Raw genomic sequence first — 20,168 nt, forward strand, 5'->3', positions numbered from 1 at the left:
TAGGTCAATGTAGGAAGAAGCCATTTAAAAAACCCCACAGTGGTCAGAGCAGACCGTCGGCAGGCCGCTACCGGCCCGGAGTCTGGAGGCCTGGGCTGTCTGCCTTTGCGGAGAAGCGTTTCTGCCCGCACAGCCTTCCTAAGTAACAGTGACTGAGGGCATAGTCTTTTTGCTTTTCCTTTTTTAAGGCTCTAGGACAACATTTTAAAAAATATAGAACGAGAGGTTTTCATAAGGCCTCTTACAGAGGAGTGTGAGCCCCTGGTACCGGCTGATAGCCACATGGGAACCCATGGGAACATACCCAGCCTGAGCCACCCGTGGGGAGGTTTAGTGAGAGCCTTCCTCCTCAAGAGGAAAGCGGTCTTCATCTCATTGCAGTAATCTGTACACAGAGAATGTTTGGGGCTGTGTTTGTCTGATTTTACAGGAAGGAGAAAATTAAACATACTGATTTGCAACTCATTTACGTAGTATTCAGTTATATGGATACTGTAAGTCACGAACTTTTGATCCATTGTTAGATTTTGGATGGTTTCTCTTTTCTGCAGTGAGAAGTGCTGTAATGAACATTCTGGTACCTACATCCTTGCAGCACTCTCTAGGATAAATGCTGACAAGAGGGATGGCTGAGCCCTACGTTAGTCATATAAACTTTGGTGCAAGTTGTAAGGAACAGCAGCATTGGTTGTCTCAGGTTTCTGTGGTCAGGAGTCTGGGGGCAGGCTGGCAGCACCTCCTGGCTCTGGGGCCCCCTTATGGCTCTCAGTCAGGTTGTGTCAAGGTGTCACCCCAGTAGCCATCGCCTCCACGCTCCACGGGGGTGGCGCTGATGCCAGCCTCACTCTTGGGGTTGTTGGCAGCACTTGGTGCCTCTTTGGGCTCAGGGCCTCAGTTCTACGAGCTTTTGGCCTGAGGCCACCCTCATTCCTGGCCACATGGGCCTCTGCCCCGGCAGCCCTCCACGGCCGCCAGCAGGAGGGGAAAGAGAGGTGTGAGTGCCGGCAAGGGTTGCAGTCTCCGAGGCCTAGACTCCAGAGCGATGCCTCACCCCTTGGGTTTCCCTCTTGACTGTAGGCGGCTGTCTCGGCTTTGTTGTGTTGGAGGTTAGCATAGAATCTCTCTGTGAATCAGATGAGTACTGTGTGGCCTTTTCATTCTTTCATCTCTTGTTTCCTCCTTAACTTTCCTGTTTACCCTTTTTCCCTTACCTTTGCTGTTGAGTTTGACGTAGCAGTACACTCAGCTTCCTGTTTTCCCTCAGTCCTCCCATTTTCACTGAGTAACAGGTGCACCCTTCTTGGCGATCTCATTAGTCACAGAGGTAGACGTGAAAGAGAGATCTACATCTGTGTCTGGGTGTTCCTCTTCAGTGTCTCTCTGGCCTCACAGGTGTCTCCTCCATCAGTAAGAAAGATTGGTGAGTGACATAGGCCTCTGTAGACATCCAGGTAAAGGTTTCCCTTTGATGTGGAGCTGCACCTCTTTGTGTTTGTTTGTTATTTCAGTGTCCAGCGGATAGCACGTTGTGGGTGATGCACCAGTGTTACATACACGTGAGCATGTGTGTGGTATCCTGTGCTACTCTGAAATGTGAAGATTTGGTAGCAGAGCTAGAGGGAAGGCTTCTAAAATGTTTTCACTAGCCTTAAGGAAGCACTGCTGCATACTAAAAACTAGGGGTGGCACCACTTACCTGATGTAGTTTTTTATATTGCCATTTGTACTTTCATTTTCATATAAAAATTTTTCATATATTTTACTTTCCTGGAAAACATTGAGTATTCTGAAGTTTGATAACATAGTTTCCAGTAACTACTGGGAAATGATAAATTTTTAGTAGTAGATTCATGGTATTTGTCAAACCAATTTTGTGATTTTTGTAGTGATAAAAGATTTTTTTCTTGCCAGTTGATGTAATCATCATAAGGAAATAGCAGAGATCTGGTAGCAAATGGCTTTGTCCTTCTACTTTTTATTTAAGGATTCTGGGAATCCTTATCACTAACCAGAAAAGCTATTTCTCTTTTATTTGACCATATTCCTATTTATAAATTAATGTTTGGATATTTCCATGGTGGATTTTATGTTATAGGATAGTTGTAATTTTTTATCTTAACATGGAATTAAAATTAGTACATCGATATCCATTTTATGGTTATTTAAAAGAATAATGCTAATCAGCTTTGACTCAGTGTTATAAATGTCAGTAGCCGTAGAACATGGGAGAGCAGCAGCCTGGGACAGAAAGTGGAAAGAGGATGATGTGGCCTTCAGGGTTCATGCATCTGGGTTTAAACTCCTAGTTCTCCAGATTCAAATTCAGCCTAGGAGAAGTATGTCTTTGACATGTACCTGGAAATTGGGAGGGTAGGACCGTTCAGAGTCAAGGTCAGATGATCCTTTATGCATGCAAGGTGAAGCAAGAAATTCCAAAGATTATCTCCCAGCTTAATAAGGAAACCTGAGCAGTATCTGAATTCTTAGACAGATGTATGTATCAAAATCTCAGCAAGGTTTTTTCTTCGTTTGTTTGTTTTGTTTTTAAAGACAAAATAAGATTTTTCTAAAACTAATTTGGCAAGGCACAGGCCCTAACATGGCGAAAACAACCTTGACAAGGAGAATAAAGTGAAAAGAGTCACTCTCCTAATGTTAAGGCATACTTCCTACTATATTAATTAACACAGGGCAGAAGAAGGGTAGAAGCAAAGATAATGAAACATCAATGGAAAACCCAGAAATAGACCCACCCAAATATGCTCAAGTGATTTTTGACAAAGTGCAAAAGCAATTAAAATGGAGGCTGGATAGCCTTTCAACAAAACAGGCTGGAACTATTGGACATCCATGGGTAAAAAAATGAACCATAATCTAAATGTCACACCTTATATAGATATTAAATCAAAGTGGACCAGGGACTTAAATATATAATGTAAAACTGTAAAACTTTTAGAATAAAACGGGAGAAAACATTCAGAATCTAGGGTAGGAAAATAGTTTTTAGACTTGACACCAAAAGCACAATGCATATAAGGGTGAAATTGATAGATTGCAGCATTAAAATTAAAAATCTGTGCTTTGTGAAAGAACATGTGAATATGGTGGAAAAACAGACTGGGAGAAGATATTTGTAAACCATATATCCACAAAGATTTGTATCTAGAATATGTAAACACTCTTAATACTCAACAGTAAAAAAAAAATCAAATTAGAAAATGGGCAAAAAAAAAAGAAAGAAACATTTAGCCAAAGAAGACATACAGATAGAAAATAAGCATATGAAACGTTATTCAGCATCATTAGTTATCTGGAAATGAAAATGAAAATACAGTGAGATATCACTACACATATAGCAGAATGGCTACAGTGAAAAATGATGACAGCACAGATGCTGGCAGCGATGTGAAGACAGTGGATCACTCATACAATTCATGTGGGGATATCAAATGTTACAGCTCTTCTGGAAAATCATTAGACAGTCTGTTAAAAAACTGAGTATACAACTATCATTTGACCCAGCAGTTGAACTTTTAGACCTTTATCACAGGTAAATATTAATTTAGATTGGCACAAAAGCTTGAACATGAATGTTTATACCTGCATTATTCATGATAGCCAAAAATCAGAAACAGTTCAGATATCCTGAACGGGTCATGGTCAAAGAAAGTGCTGTACATTGTACCATGGTAATTTCATGTTAAGAGAACACAGGCCCCTGCTCCTGTATTGCTCAGAGGCTTGAAAGGAGGGAAAAATAAAAGGTATCCAATAATTATTTTGAAGTTTCTAGTTTATTTATTAATGCCTCATAGAAAATAAAACAGGATAAAGGAATAAAGGGTGATGGTCTAAAATTAAGAAAAAAATTCCATTTATGATAGTATCAAAGGAATAAAATACTTCTAAATAAAATCATTGTTAAGAATAAACTTAACAAAAGAACAAAACTTGTACTTTGAAAACTACAAAACATTGTTAAAACACAGTAAAGAAGACCTGGATAAACAGAACGACGTCCCATGTTCATGGATTAGAAGTATTCATATGTTAAAATGGCAGTACCCGCAAAGTGATCTACAGATTCAGTGCTGTCCCTCTTAACATCCCAGCGACTTCTTCGCAGAAATTGGCAAGCTGATTCTAAAATTCATATGGAAATACAAGCGATTCAGAATAGCCAAAGCAGTTTTTAAAAATGTGAACAAAATTGGCGTATTCACACTTCTCCATTTCAGAACTTTCTACAGAGTTAACATTAATCAGGACAGTATGGAATTGGCATAAATTAAACGTTGAGAGTCCAGAAATAAAGCCTTAAATTTCTGGTTAACAGATTTTCAACAAGGGTGCCTAGAAAATTCAGTGGGATGGGGCTGTGTTTGGGTGGGTGCTTATTTTTGACCCAATACTGATTATGAAAGTCTTCATTTTGTTGTGTGCAGCTGTAATTCATTCATTTTGTGGTTACATAGTATGCCTGTTATCCATTCTACTGTTGGTGGATATTTGGGTTGCTTCTAAGTTTTGCCTGTTAGGAATGATACCTCTGAGTCATACTTGACCATGTCTTTTGGCTCACACGTGCACACATTGCTGTTGCATGTGTACTGAGGAGTGGACTTGCTGGATTTGGGGGTGAGTGTGTATGTTCCACTTGAGTACTTACTGCAAATGATTTTGCAGAGTGATGTATCAAATTATACTCAGATCAACAGTGAGTAAGAGTCCCCATTCCTTCATGTTTGCCAACACTTGGCATTGCCAACCTTTTAAATTTACCATTTCCAAATTGTACATAGTGGTTGTGGTTTTAATGTGCATTTCTGTAAAGACTAACAAAGTTGGACATCTGTCATATGCTTTTGGATATCTTTCTTATTTTGGAAAAGCCTGTGAGAATCTCTTGCTGTTTTTCTTCAGAGTTATCCTTTCTTAACAGTTTGCAGGCCTTCAAGTATTCTGGATGGAAGTCCTTTATTAGTTTTATGTTGTGAATATCTTTTCCTTCCTAGTGTGCTTTATGGAACAGAGATGCTTAATGAATTCAATATATTATCATTCAAAGAAAAATTCTAATGAAGTCAACCTTATTAATCTTTTCATCTCTAATAAGTTTTTTTTTGTAAATTTGTGGTGGTAGGGGGAAGGAGTCTTGTTTCAGAAATCTCTTCCTACCAAAAAGTCATGAAAATATTCTTCTATATTATCTTTTAGGTTTTATTGTTTTGACTTTGACATTTTAAACATTTTTATTTATTTATTTATTTATTTTTGGCTGCGTTGGGTCTTTGTTGCGGTGAGTGGGGGCTACTCTTCATCGCGGTGTGTGGACTTCTCATTGTGGTGGCTTCTCCTGTTGCGGAGCACGGGCTTTAGGCGCCCAGGCTTCGGTAGTTGTGGCACATGGGCTCAGTAGTTGTGGCTTGCAGGCTCCATAGTTGTGGCGCATGGGCTTAGTTGCTCCGCGGCATGTGGGATCTTCCCGGACCAGGGCTCGAACCTGTGTCCCCTGCATTGGCAGGCGGATTCTTAACCACTGCGCCACCAGGGGAGTCCCTGACTTTGACATTTAGAAGTATAATTCGTTTGGAATAGATTTTCGTATTTCGACTGAAGTAGAGGCCAGGTATTATCTCGTCTCATCGCCCATGGGTATCTAGTTTTCTCAGCACTGTTTATTGAAAAGATGTCTGCAGTGCCAACTTTCTCATAAATCTGGTGTCCATGGATGTGTGGGCCAACTTCTGTATTCTCTGCTTTTACCTTAATATAATCATCCATCTTAGTGGAATACCATCTTGTCTTAATTATTCTATTTAAATATTTAGTTTTGTTATATTGTACAGACAACTCTCCATGTTGTTTCTCACACTTGTCTAGTCATTTTTGGCCTTTGCATTTCCCTGTAAATATTAGGAATATCTTGTCATTTCCCACCAAAAAACATGTTAAGATTTTGATTGGGTTTGTGTTGAATGTATAGGTCAGTGTATGCGCACTTCACATCTTTGCAATGCTGTATATTCTAATTTCAGAACATGGTGTTTTCTATTTCCTTAGGCTTCATTTAATTTCTTTCAGTAATGTTTTGCAGTTTTTTGTTTAGAAGACTTGCCCATCTTTTATCAGTTTTATTCTAGTGCTAGTTTTTTCTTATTGCCAAAATGGGCATATTTAAAGAAATATTTACCTTCTTGCTGTTTGTTACTGGTATGTATGTTTTTGTTTTCTGTGTCATTAATTGTGCTCTTCCTTGTACTTTCTTCGGGATTTATTGGCTGGGTTTTTTTTTCCTGCTTTCAAATGGATATTTAGTCCTTTGTATATTTTTAGCCTCCCTTTTGTGTTGTATGCAGTTTAATCATGTATATTTTCCTCCTATCATTTTCCTGACTTCGGCTGTGTTCCACACATGATATGTTGATATGTTGAGTTTTTATTACCATTTCATTAACAATATTTTCTAGTTTCCATTGTGATTTCCCCCTTCACCTAAAGGTTCTTTAGATCTTAACAATTGCCTAAAGAAATGTTAGAAATAAGTAGCTCTATTCTACAGCATATCTCCTTTCAGCTTTAACAACTTATGTTTGTTTTTGTTGCTTGCTGACTGACAAGTAGTTCATTTCTTTACTGTGTGTAGATAAATCTTTACTTAGGTCTTAAAGAATATAAATAATTCATGAAACTGTGTGAAGTATTCTTATTATAATTATATTTTTCTTTTAGTTTGTATAGCTTTCCCAACTAATTAATTAATGCTAATTATTAGTAATATTAATTAATACTAATATTAGTAATAGTGATTAAATAAATGTATGAATAGTGACCTTTGAGTTTTTCTCCTTTTCTGCTTTGTAAAAAGAATATCTCCTCAAATTTGTGGGGTTTTGTTTGCTCAGTTGTACATTTATTCTTTCATTCAACATTTATTAAGTGTTTCGTTTTCGATGTGCTCTGTTTTGTGTTAGGTGTTGGAAGAACACTGTCCTCACTTTCCAGGTCATTTAGTCTGATAGGGAGGACATAATTTTTTTATAAGGCAGTAACTATTATATTGTACGTGTGAGTTGAGGTACAACAGAGGCCACAGAAATGGTAATATTTAACATTTTTCAGGAAATGAAGTAGTTTTCAGGTCATCACTAAATGCCATTTACATGGTTCATTGATGCGGTAAAAAAACTTAGAGGTCTAACTAAAATATGAGTTAAAATATTCATTTTTATTATACAAATTATGAATGTTAATAGTTTCAGCATAGAGTTGAAATATAACATTATTTTAGTTGTTTTTAGGAGCTATTTCTCCTTTGGAATGGAATTATGTTAATTTGTAAACTTGTATATAGATAATTAATATTTTATATTACTCTGCAGAATCAAAGAATTCCATCGGACATGGTATTTCTTAGGACATCAGAAAAAGCAGGTATTTTTATTTTTATTTATATTGCTGATGGATTGGTATTTTGGCAGTTTAATTTTCATTTTGAAAGATAACAGTTAAATTTATTCTTGTAAGAATTTTTCTTTGAATGATAATATATTGAATTAATTAATTTCTAAATCACATTTAACTGTTTATGTTTAAAACAATGATTTTACTGTATAATATGTTGGCTTAAAAAATATCCTTTCCTATATCAAGTGAATGTTTTCATTCAAATCCATTTTGATATCTAAATAGATGGTGATGTTCCTCAAAACTTGATTGCTATTCTGCATTTGCAGTTTTATTTCTCATTCAGCAAACATTTATTTAGCACTTACTATGTGCCAGGCGCTACCTGTTGCTTAGAATACAAAAGCGAGTAAAACCGAGTTGCTCTCTTCAGAGAGTTCACGATCTACTTATTTATGGAAGTACACACATTGACTATTAGCAATACTCTGATTGTATAGATAGTATAAATATTAAAAGACATGTGGAGGGCTTTGCTGGTGGCGTAGTGGTTAAGAATCTTCCTGCCTGGGGCTTCCGTGGTGGCGCAGTGGTTGCGCGTCCGCCTGCCAATGCAGGGGAACCGGGTTCGCGCCCCGGTCTGGGAGGATCCCACATGCCGCGGAGCGGCTGGGCCCGTGAGCCATGGCCGCTGGGCCTGCACGTCCGGAGCCTGTGCTCCGCAACGGGAGAGGCCACAACAGAGGGAGGCCCGCATACCACAAAAAAAAAAAAAAAAAAAAAAAGAATCTTCCTGCCAATGCAGGGGACACGGGTTCGAGCCCTGGTGTGTGAACAGCCCACATGCCGCGGAGCAACTAAGCCCATGCACCACAACTATTGAGCCTGTGCTCTAGAGCCCACGAGCCACAACTACTGAGCCCGCATGCCACAACTGCTGAAGCCCGTGCCCCTAGAGCCCATGCTTCGCAACAAGAGAAGCCACCACAATGAGAAGCCCACGCACCACAACAAAGAGTAACCCCCGCTTGCCGCAACTAGAGAAAGCCCACGTGCAGCAACGAAGACCCAATGCAGCCAAAAATAAATAAATAAACAAACAAATAAATAAATAAAAGACATGTGGGGGTAGTGAGAAGGAACAGACAATTTGCCTAGGTGAGTTGAAATGGGCTTCACAGAATAAATGATACTTATATGACCAGAGCTGTAAACAATAAGAAGAAGGTGCAAAAGGGGTAATGAGAAGGAAGCCTCATGTGGTCAAGGAGAAAAAATCCATTGGTTGGAAATCAGGAAACCTAAAATCTAGTCTGCCTTGACCAGTTTCTAATTATATGACCTAGCCACGTGGTCATACATTTTCATCATCTCTAAAATGATGAGAAGTTTGTCAAGTAATATCCAAAGTTCCTTCTGCCTTATATTTCTGACTTTGTTGCATAAATGAGCAGTATTTTTATGGGAAGCTCAGCATATGTATTATTATTTATAGCATGAAAACTCTAGAAAGGACATGGTTAAAATTTAGAGTTGTTGACTTAGTTTTTTCTCCATTTATAAATAGCGGGGGTTTTTTTGTTTTTTTAAAAAAATTTATTTATTTGGCTGTGCCGGGTCTTATTTGCGGCATGCGGGATCTTCATTGCCACATGCGAGGTCTTAGTTGTGGCAGGCGGGATCTAGTTCCCTGACCAGTGGTCGAACCCGGGCCCCCTGTGTTGGGAGCGAGGAGTCTTAACCACTGGACCACCAGCAAAGTCCCTAAACAGCGTTGTTTTAAAAGGACATTTTAAGTCATGAGAGAGAGGAAAAATGTTTTCTCTTTTCACCAACTGTAGTTATGATTATTTACATCCTAAGATGAGGCTGCCATTAACAGAAGAATTCAGTTACACCTAATAATCAAGTAACCTCTGTACACTTGATACCTTCACTTTATTGTGTGCTATTTAATGGGTGGTTTTGTTTTTCCCATGGGGTGGAGACTGGAGAACTACTTTTCCAGTCCATTTCCCTTTCCTGTCCAGTTAGATGGGGCCATGCCCTGAGGTATGGCCGAAGGAGGGTGGCTAAAAGTCATGCGTACCACTTCCAGCCTCGGCTTTCCCTGTACTGGCTATGTGTCCATGACCAGGGTAACCTTGGAAGCTGCCTGTTGAAGACGGCAGAGCTTCCCTCAGTTTAGGTTCCTTAATGACTGTGTGGAACAGACTCCCCTCCCATTCTGTCACCAAGTGGACTCTCTGACAGAGAAGTGTTATTAAGTACCAGAGTTGCAAGGTTTATCTTTTACAAATAGCTAGTGTTCCCCCCTTAACACCTGCAGAGCTGTGGCAGGCAGTTAAAACTCTGCCTTTGCCTTCATTTCTTGCTTGTACAGAGCATCAAAGTCAGCCAAGTCTGAGAGATTCGGGCCTCTCAGGTTTTCAAGGGCATTGTGTGCAGCCCTGCACTGGCAGGTGGCCTTCTAGGCTCTCAGGAATATGATAGAGCTTTTGCTCCTTGTTATCTGATTTTTCAGCTTTTCTTTTAAATTTTTTTGGTCAGCTTGTTGTTTACTCCAGCTTTAACCACCACCCAAGGTAGCTGTGACATTAAACAATTGCCGCTGTTTGTTTTTGACAAACGTTCTGGGGAAAACACATTCTCAGTGAAAGAGCTGTGGGTTGAGTGAAATCCAGACAAGCCCTGCCTGGCCAGGTGGATACAGTTGTCTGGGCGTGGGGTCGGGGGGTCCCCGCCCTGGTGTGTTCCCCTCAGTGGCTGCCAGACTGTTGGTTTTCTCAGCTACTCTGGAGTTTGACTGGGAGCAGGGTACTGGAAAAGGGACAAGTCAGAACACCACACATCTCACTCATAGCGAGATTTAGCCGTGTTTCTTGAATAAATGCACCTGGGATTGTTGCAAGTCTTTGATTATTTTCCAGAGTTTTGAAAAAGTTGCTTTAGACAATTTTTGCTTATGTTCTCATTACAGTTATGGAGGAATGGGTTTTCAGAGATTTTTACACTGCCATCCCTACTTATTTATGATTTCTTTGTCTTTGTTTGTAAATGTATGCAGTATAATGAATAACAAAAAGTTTGCATTTGGGAGGTACTTTTTTTTTCTTTTTTGGCTGCACTACTCGGCATGCGGAATCTTAGTTCCCCGACCAGGGATCGAACCCATGCGCCCTACACCGGAAGCACGGATTCTTAACCACCGGACTGCCAGGGAAATCCCGGGAGATGCTCTTATATTTAATTGCCCTTGTAGTGATCATGGTAGGAATATATGTAAGATTAAGAATATTATGCTCAATGTGGAAATGGCTTTAGGTAATTAACTTAGAAGAAATAGAGTATACAGGTTATGTTAGGAGATAAAATGTGAACAAAATCCATCTCTTTAAAGCTGGAAGATTGTTAGAAATGTCCATTTTTCAGAGGAAGACTCTGAGGGCCAGTAAATGTCTGCTGAAGTTTTAGAAATTGTTCTTCAGCCACCGTATCATTGTTACGGCGTCACGAGATAGCAGAGCGTGAAGAGAATATTAGAGCGTTAGGCAAGGGAGATACTCTCTGATGTGCCGACTACAGATAAATAACGTCATATCCAAATTGATTATGTTTTAAAAATGTTTTTTTTTTCCTCAAATTTTGCTTTGTATTCTGTGTTGTAGGGACAGTTTCTCTCTGTAGGGTAATGATATTTAATATTTTGGAGGTCATGGGTCTTTCTGAGAATCTTAAGAATTATCACTTTGTTCCTCAGAAAAATGTACATAATATACATGTATGCTAAATTTCTGTTATTTAACATATTCCTGGAAGGTTATTAATGGCTCCAAGTTTAGGACCTTACTGTCATCTGTTTTAACCTGTGGTTCTATTATATTTATCAGTTTTATGATTTTTTTCTGTCAAATTTAAATCGTTAAAACAATTACTGTTACTCTTATGGAGATACTAAAATGTCAGCTTACTGGTTCATGATATTTTTCTTCTCTTTATAAAATGGACCAGACAGCTTCCCAGCTGTATAAAATGTGTCATAACACTGCTTTCAATCAAGGATTCTTAGCTTTAGAAATTCTGTTTGTGTGACTTTACATAATTATTTAAGGTTTCAAATTAAAGCCTTGTTTTTAAACGTACATGTTTAGAATTTTTTGTGTATCTGCTAACACTGTTAATATTACTTTATTATTTTTCAGTTTCAGTTCAGAAAACCCCGATAATACATTGTCTGTTATAGTAAGAATCTCTAAACCCTGGCCAGTATGAAAGTCTTAAATCTACGCAGCATGTTGAGTTTGGACAATAGCCACTGGGCGTTTGTCAGTACAGCTCAGTGAGTCTCTTCGTGGCATCATATTGACTGTGTATGAATACAGGGTATTCTGTTGGGCCGTCAGTTGATTGTTTAGAATGTAAATGAAGCTGTTGATGGATCTGGTGACTGATGGCTTAAATTCCAATTAATCAATTGCTTCATCAGTTTCTTAATTCAGATCAAATATCTCCTGAATGCACACAATTCTTTTAGTGGTATTAAGAGAAATTAATGCTTTAGAACTAATTTTCATCAATCTCTTATAAATGCCAATATCTTTTTCACTTGTCTCCTAAGTGATGACATTATCGTTTAAGTGTTTGGGACATATTACAATAGCTCAGCTGTCACTTGTTAGTGGGCGAGGGGTAGGTAAATGACACTGTTCTCATCCACATTCTCTCTGTGGTGCTATTCATCTTGCCACCAGCTTAAAAATTTCATGCAGAGTCATTAAGTCATATAAATGATTTAGAAATTAAGTTTAATGGCAAACGATCTGGTGTTATATATGCAAAGTCAATGTCTATTTTTCTTTTCTTGGGCACATACTGTAGCCTGTCTCTTTCAGACCTATTGGATTTGTGAGCTGTTGCAGGCAGTCTGCTAATATTACAGGGTAACTTATTACGACATATGACAGACTCATGTGCCCTGTCTCACAGTGTCCCATCAATTACTTTATCACCACTTGATGCGGCTCTCCTAGGTGACATATACATGAGTTGATCTTCATTTGATTGTCATTAAACCTGTCCTTTGCTGTCAACTCTTGTCAATTATACCAAATAAAATCAAGTATTCATAAGAAGTCAGTAATAGGATATAAGCAGACCAATTTAATAATTCATTTTTATGGAGCCTTAACTGACATCAGTTGTAGCCAGTGCTTGCTGTTAAAAAATTGCTAGATATACTTCGTGTAAGACAAGTCAAGTTGGCCATACTCATTTTGCTGCAGTTCATTCCCTCTCTCTGTCTTTCTCTCTGTCTCTCTCTTTAAATCATAGCAGTTACTGTGAGCCTAATAATGTAATTGTACTTGAAGATAAGTAATATGTCAGTTTCCTCTAAATTTTAAAAATAGCGTGTAATTATTTAACATGAGGCATATCCTTTTACTTTTAAGAATGGCAAGTATGTTGTTTCCAGTGTTTAATAAGTTTAGAGGCATCTAGATAAGGTATTAGTTTCACTTTTAGAAACACAAAATGTTTGAAATTTAAGAGACTGTAGATATTCTCACCTTTTCTTATTTTCTATGTTAGAAAGCAAACCTGGAGAAGAGCTGTTGGCATTGATGTCTCAAAGTATGTGTCATACAGAATCTAGAATCCAGTCCCTTTTAAGTTGCTTTTATACTTTATAAAACACACACATACAGATATATATAACCATGCATACATATATTTAAGAGGAAAAAAAAATCGATCTTGAGAAAAAGATTTAAGTGTAAAATAATGGGTACTGCAAATTTCCTTGTACTCCTTTTTAGTTGAAACCAGTTATTCTCCTTATCATAAATCTTTTGACAAATAATACATAACAAAATTTATTTACATAACTAGATATATTTTTCAGAGTGCATGAAATCAGATGAAGGTCTCATAGATAGATCTTCGACTGATAAAATAGGTGATTGAAAAATCTTTTCCTAGGTCTCTATCTTATTATGTCTTACAGAAGTGACTTAACCTGTATGAATCTCCTAGATTCATGTTGGCAACGCTAATGCCTGTGCCATCGGTAGTTAAAAGGATTAAATGTACTTGGTTAAGGAATCAGTGGGGCGCATTTCAGATACTGAACTGCTGGTGGCTGTAATTAGTGGAAAGTGCATGGGCTCCAAGAGAAAAGTATTTGGTATTTACGCAGAGTAAGAGAGCAAGGAAATGCTTACAGATGTGCAGGGGTCCATTTCTTCTAGGGGTGGATGTGGATTTGCATGGACCCATTTTAGTTTTAGAACATTGTGCAAAAGGTGCACTGGACTAAGCTGTGTAAAGATGTGTTCTTACGTAGCTACCTTAGCTAGTTCCCCAAATTTGAGAAATAATTAGGTAAGTGATTAATAAGATCCTGGTGTATACCATTCGCTGGCAGATTTTAATAGATTTTCCTCTAAATTTTACACCACCACTCCAAAGTAAGTCTTATTTTTTCCACTGTGCACATGAAAACCTTAATAAGGTGAAGTAACTGGACAGGGAGCATCAGTGAGTGGATTATTAGGTAGTACTCAGCCCCAAGACTGGCTCTTCCCACTGCTACACCAGCTTTTAATTTTTGACTTGCCTTCAGTACTGTTGACGTTTGGGGCCTGGTATTTCTTTGTTGTGGTGGCTTGTCTCTGCACTGCAGCGTGTTGAGCAGTATTCTTGGCCTCGACTCCCCGGGTGCCAGGAGCACCCTCCCAGCCCCCACCCCCAGCACCTACTGTGAAAACCAAGTCTCCAGACGCTTCCTGGGGCAAAATCGCCCCTGGTTGAAAATCACTAGAGGATTGTTTCATCGACGAAAATCCCTAAAATAAATCTCCAGTATTCGGTTGTATATCTTTTGAAAGTAATTGTTTTCATATTCTTCAGAGATATTTCTTGGTAAGAACAGATTGATTCTGTGGAATTTTAGCCATGACCTACCCCAGCTCCATGTGAAGGAAGCTTCTACTCTAGGCCATGCAGCCGAGAAGTCGGGCTCCATCTCCCTGCAGCTCCCAGGCGAAGGCCAGGGCCTCACCCTGGAGGGGTGCCCACCCGTCTAATCCTTCTGTTTTGCTGTAGTGATCACTACTGAAAGCTGACCTTGCATACGGCAGCCTCTTCCTCTGGATAAAAGGGAAAAGGCCATGAGATAACTTATTGATGAGATTAGCTGCTGAAGTGGAGAGGACACGCAGTGTGAGCTCTACTGCAGGACCACGTTTGCAGTCAGCCATTCACCAGAGCTCGGAAATACAAATATGAGAAAAGTACAATGGAAAGTAGTCTCCATCTTTGCGGGTGTCCAAATATAAATTTAAATGTGAATTTCTGTAGTGCAGTTTCAGTCATTTGCCGTGTTCTTTTCCTGCAAAGAAAAAAGTTTGTCTAATACGTTTGGTGTATATTTTCTGGGTTAATCTGAATATGTTTCTTAAAAAATTTTTTTTATTTTGTACTTTATTTAAGTTCACAAAAAAAGTGAGAAGGCAGTACAGAGATTTCCAGTACGCCCCCTGCCCTCACACCTGCGTAGCTTCCCTCATCATCAGCATCCCCCACCAGATGATGCATTTGTTGCAATTGATGGACTGACACTGACACATCATCCTCACCCAAATTCCATAGTTTACATGAAAATTCACTCTGGGTGTAGTACATTCTGTGGGTTTTGGCAAATGTATAATGACATCCAGCCATCATTATATATATCATACAGAGGATTTTCACTGTCCTAGAAATTTTCTGTGCTCTGCCTATTTACCTCTACCCCCAACTCCATCCTGGGCAGCCATGGGTCTCTTAAGTGTCTCCATGGTTTTTTTCTTTTCCAGAATGTCATGTAGTTGGAACCACATAGTATGCAGCCTTTTCAGATTGGTTTCTTTTACTTAGTGATAAACATTTAAGGTTCCTTCTTATCTTTTCATGACTTGATAGCTCATTTCATTGTATTGCTGAATAATTCTCCATTGTCTGGATTTACCATAGTTGATCCATTCACCTACTGAAGGACGTTTGGTTGCTTCCAAGTTTTGGCAATTATGAATAAAGCTCGTATAAAATCTGCATGCAGGATTTTGTGTGGACATGAGTTCCCCAGCTCTTTTGGGTAAATGGCAAGGAGTGCGATTGCTGGATCGTATAGTAAGATTATGTTTAGCTTTGTAAGAAACCACCAAACTATCTTCCGAAGTGGCTGCACCATTTTGCATCCCCACCAGCAATGATGAGAGTTCCTGTTGCTCCGTATCCCCGCAAGCCTTGGTGCTGTCAGTGCTCTGGAGTTTGGCCATTCTCGTAGGTGTGGAGTGGTGTCTCGTTGTTTTACCTTACATTTCCCTGATGATGTGATGTGGAGCATATTTTCATATGCTTATTTGCCATCTCTGTATCTCCTTTGTTCTGGTTTGGCCCATGTTTTAACTGGATTGTTTTCTTATTGTTGAGTTTTAAAAGTTCTTTATATATTTTGGATAACAGCCCTTTATCAGATGTGTATTTTACAGATATTTTCTCCCAGTCTGTGCCTTGTTTTCTAATTCTCTTGCTGATATGTTTGCAGAACAGAAGTTTTAAATGTTGATGAAGTCCAATTTATCAGTTTTTTTTTTTTTTGAATGGATCACGTCTTTGGTGTTGTATCTAAAAAGGCACCACCATACCCAAGGTCATCTAGGTTTTCTCCTAGGTTATCTTCTAGGACTGTTATAGTTTTGCATTTTACATTTAGGTCTGTGATCCATTTTGAGTTAATTTTTTATGAAGGGTGTAGGTCTGTGACTAGAGTCATTTCTTTTGTGTGTGGATGTCTGGTTGTTCTAGCACTATTTGTTGAAAAGGCTATCTTTGCTCAATAGTACTGCCTTTGCTAGTTTGTCAAAGATTACTTGACTATATTTATGGAGTTCTATTTAGAGGTTCTCTATATTCTTTTCCCTTCATCTGTGTCTACTCTTTCACCAATACCACACTGTCTTGATTACTGAAGCATTATAGTAATTTTTTTTCAAGGTTGGTGAATGGTTTTACTTTTGAAGTGAATTTATTTTTTTTCCTTTTTTACTGTGTTCAAACACACGTAACATAAAATACACATAACCCCCAGCCCTGGTGCCACCATTCTACTTTCTGTCTATGAATTGGACACTCTAAGACCCTCATGTAACTGGATTCATACAGTATTTGTCTTTCTGTGACGGCTTATTTCACTGAGCGTAATGTCCTAGAGGTTCATCCATGTTGTAGCATATTGTAAAATTTCTGTCCTTTTTAAGTCTGAATAATACTTCATTGTATGTATATACAACATTTTCCTTATCTATTCATCCATCAGTGGGCACTTGGGTTACTTCCATGTTTTATTTATTGTGAATAATACTGCTGTGAACATGAGTGCACGAGTGTCTCTTTCAGACCTTGCTTTCAGTTCTTTTGGGCCTACACCCAGAAGTGGAATTGCTAGGTCATATGGTAATTCTTTAAAAAACTTTTTTAGAAACTGCTCTACTGTTTTGCATTGAATATCTTCTTCCATCCTTTCACTTACAACTTTTTTGTATCTTTGTATCTAAAGTGAGTCTCTTGTAGACAGCATGTGGTTGGATCGTGTCTTTGTCCATTCTGCCAATGTCTGTCTTGATAGGAGTCTGAATAATATTTACCTATTTACATTTAAAGTAATTGCTGATAAGGAGCAACTTCTTTCATTGTGCAGTTTGTTTTCCTTACGCCTTATGGCTTTTTTTTTTTTTTTTTTTTTTTGGTCCTTCATTTCCTATATTACTGTCTTTTCTGGTTGATATTTCGTAGTAAAATATTTAAATTCCTTTCTCATTCCCTTTTGTGTATATTCTATAGCTGTTTTCTTTGTGGTTGCCATGGGAATTACATTTAATGTCCTAAAGGTAAAAAACTCTAATTTGAATTGATACCAACTTAACTTCAGTAACATATAGGAACTCTGCTTCTTTATAGTTCTGTCCTCATCCTTTCCGTTGTTGATGTCACAGAATTACAGCTTCATACACTGTGTTCCCCAGACATAAACTAATAATTATTTTAAATGCATTAACCTCTTAAATTATGTAGAAAACAAGATTAGAAGTTACAAACCAAAGTTATAGTAATTCTGGCTTTTAGACTAGTAATTTCTTTTCTTTAAATTTATTAATCTCTTAAATCGTATAGAAAAAGTGCAGTTCAAACCATTCTTACAATAATACTAGCTTTTATAATTGCCATGCATTAATAACCTTTATTGATATCTTTATTTCTCCACACAGCTTCAAGTTACTGTCTACTGGCCTTTCATTTCACCTACCAGACTGCCTTGAGCACTTCTTGCAGGGCAGGTCTAGTGGTCACTAGCTTCCTCAGCTTTTGTTTACTTGAGAATGTTTACTTGATTTCTCCCTCACATTCAAAGGGCAGTTTTGCTGGATTTAAGATACTTGGTTGACAGTTTTTTTCTTTTAGCACTTGAGTTGATTGGTTCACTGCCTTCGGGCTTCCATGGAAATGCCATCTCTTTCTGATGAGAAATCTGGTGGTTATCTTACTGAGGATCCCTTGTATATGATGATTCTCTTTTCTCTTGCAGTTTTCAAGATTCTCTTTGTCTTTTTGAAAGTTTGATTATAATGTGTCTTGGTGTGGGTCTGTTTGAGTTCATATTACAGGCATACTTCAGAGATATTGCAGGCTTGGCTCCAGACCATGGCAATAGAGTGAATATCACAGTAAAGAGAATCACACAGATTTTTTGGTTTGCTGGTACATGTAAAAGTTATGTTTACACTGTACTTCAGTCTATTAAGCGTGCAGTAGCATTATGGCTAAAAAAAAGTACAACCTTAATTTAAAAATACAAAACAAAAACAATAATTTTTGTCTTTGTAGTAAGAATTTTACTACAATAGTAAAATCAAAGAACAATGATCACAGATCATCGTAACAAATATAACAATAATAAAAAGTTTGAAATATTACAAGAATTACCAAAATGTGACAGAGAGATGCAAATAGAGCAAATGCTCTTGGCAAAAATGGCCCTGATAGACTTGCTTGATGCAGGGTTGCCACACACTTCCAGTATGTAAAAAAACATAGCGTCTGCAAAGTGTGACAAAAGAACGTATGTCTGTGCTTGGATTTTGTTCGGGTCCTTGGGAGTTTATATTCATGTCTTTCATCAAATCTTGGAAGTTTTCAGCCATTATTCAGATATTCTTTCTGTTCCTTCTTCTCTGTCTTGTCCTTCTGGGTCTCCCACAGTGCATATGTTGGTCCACGTGATGGTGTCCTATGGGTCCATTTGTCTCTGTTCACTTTTTTCCCATCTTTTTCCTTCTGTTCCTCAGGTTGGATCACTTCCATTGTCCTATCTTCAAGTTTGCTCATTCTTTGCTATGCCTGCTCAAATCTGCCTTTGACTCCCTCTAGTGAGATTTTCATTGCCCTTGAATTTCTCTTTCATTTCTTTTCGGGTTTTCTCTCTCTTTTTCGATATCTCCATTTTGTTCATACATTGTTTTCTTCACTTTCTCATCTTTCTTTAGTTCTTTGAGCATCTTTTTAGACAGTTGCTTTAAAGTCTTTGTCTAGTAGAACTACCGTCAGGTCTTTTTTGAGGACAGTGTGTTGATTAAGTTTTTTCCGTTAAGTTGGCCATACTCTCCTGTTTTTGTTTTTGGTTTTTTTTTTTTGAACACTGGACATTTCAGTCTAATAATGTGGTAACTCTGGAGATTGTGCCCCAGTGGTGGGACAGCTGGAGACTCTATAATAATAGCAATGGCATTGGAGTGAAACTCCTCAAGTACTGGAGCTCATTCAGCACACACACACACACACACACACACACACACACACACACACACGCATGCACACATGCCTAATTGGTCTCCTTCTGAGGATGGCAGGGTACTAGTTCATTGCCTTGAAATGTGGGTAAATAACAACAGGAGTCAGTGCTTTCTTATAGGAACATTTCCACCAGGTGAGCCAACTTGATCCAAAGAGCAGAAGCCTCTCCTTTTACATTTTATTCTAGGTAAAAGGTGAAAAAGAAGGATAGACTGCTGCCTTCTGCACCCTCTAGTGCAGTAACGGGTACCTCTAGTGGGCATTAAGCATGAAGGGCTGTTGGCATCAGAGAAGAGCAGGACATTGTACCTCTGGACGGAAGCAGGGCAGCATTGCTGAGGGTCAGTGGAGTCTGAGCTGGGCTCTGTGTGCAGGAGCCAGCGTCGTAGAACCCCCAGAGGGAAGGGGAGCAGGGTGGCCTGGACCCTGAGTGTTCAGTCAGCAACACGCAGAACCAGCCTTTCAGCAGACAGATTGGAAGGAGGGGTGGGGAGGGCCTTGGGTGAAAAGTGACTTTACAGACATTCCAAGAGTGGGCTCTGCAGTGGTGCTGAGGATGTACATCTGCACAGGGAAGTACAACTGACATTCCTGCTTCACAAGCAGGGAAGGGGCTGCAATGGGGTCGGGGCACATGCAGCATCTCCTAAGGGATCTCACAGTTGTGCACAAGGTATTTATCTTGTAGTAATTTCTAAGGTGTACATACGCTTTTGTGGCTTTCTATAACTATTTTATTTTACAGTTCAATTTTTTTTTTTTTTTTTTTTTTTGTGGTACGCGGGCCTCTCACTGCTGTGGCCTCTCCCGTCGCGGAGCACAGGCTCCGGACGCGCAGGCTCAGCGGCCGTGGCTCACGGGCCCAGCCGCTC

The 20,168-nt window shown here is 38.8% G+C and overlaps 1 protein-coding gene across 14 annotated transcripts in view; it reads left to right on the forward strand.

Moving 5' to 3' along the window:
- ATP9B (ATPase phospholipid transporting 9B (putative)) overlaps positions 1-20,168 on the forward strand; it is a 224,623-nt gene that overhangs the window by 54,093 nt on the left and 150,362 nt on the right. For all 14 annotated transcript variants that reach the window (XR_008615993.1, XR_008615992.1, XR_008615994.1 and 11 more), the window contains exon 7: positions 7,383-7,434. Coding sequence is in view for 11 of the 14 variants with exons in the window: in XM_055080638.1 (XP_054936613.1) it covers positions 7,383-7,434 (52 nt within the window). In the remaining 3 variants the exon portion in view is untranslated. The remainder of the gene's footprint in view (positions 1-7,382; positions 7,435-20,168) is intronic.

Source organism: Physeter macrocephalus, chromosome 19 (assembly GCF_002837175.3).
Source record: "Physeter macrocephalus isolate SW-GA chromosome 19, ASM283717v5, whole genome shotgun sequence".
NCBI lineage: Eukaryota > Metazoa > Chordata > Mammalia > Artiodactyla > Physeteridae > Physeter > Physeter macrocephalus.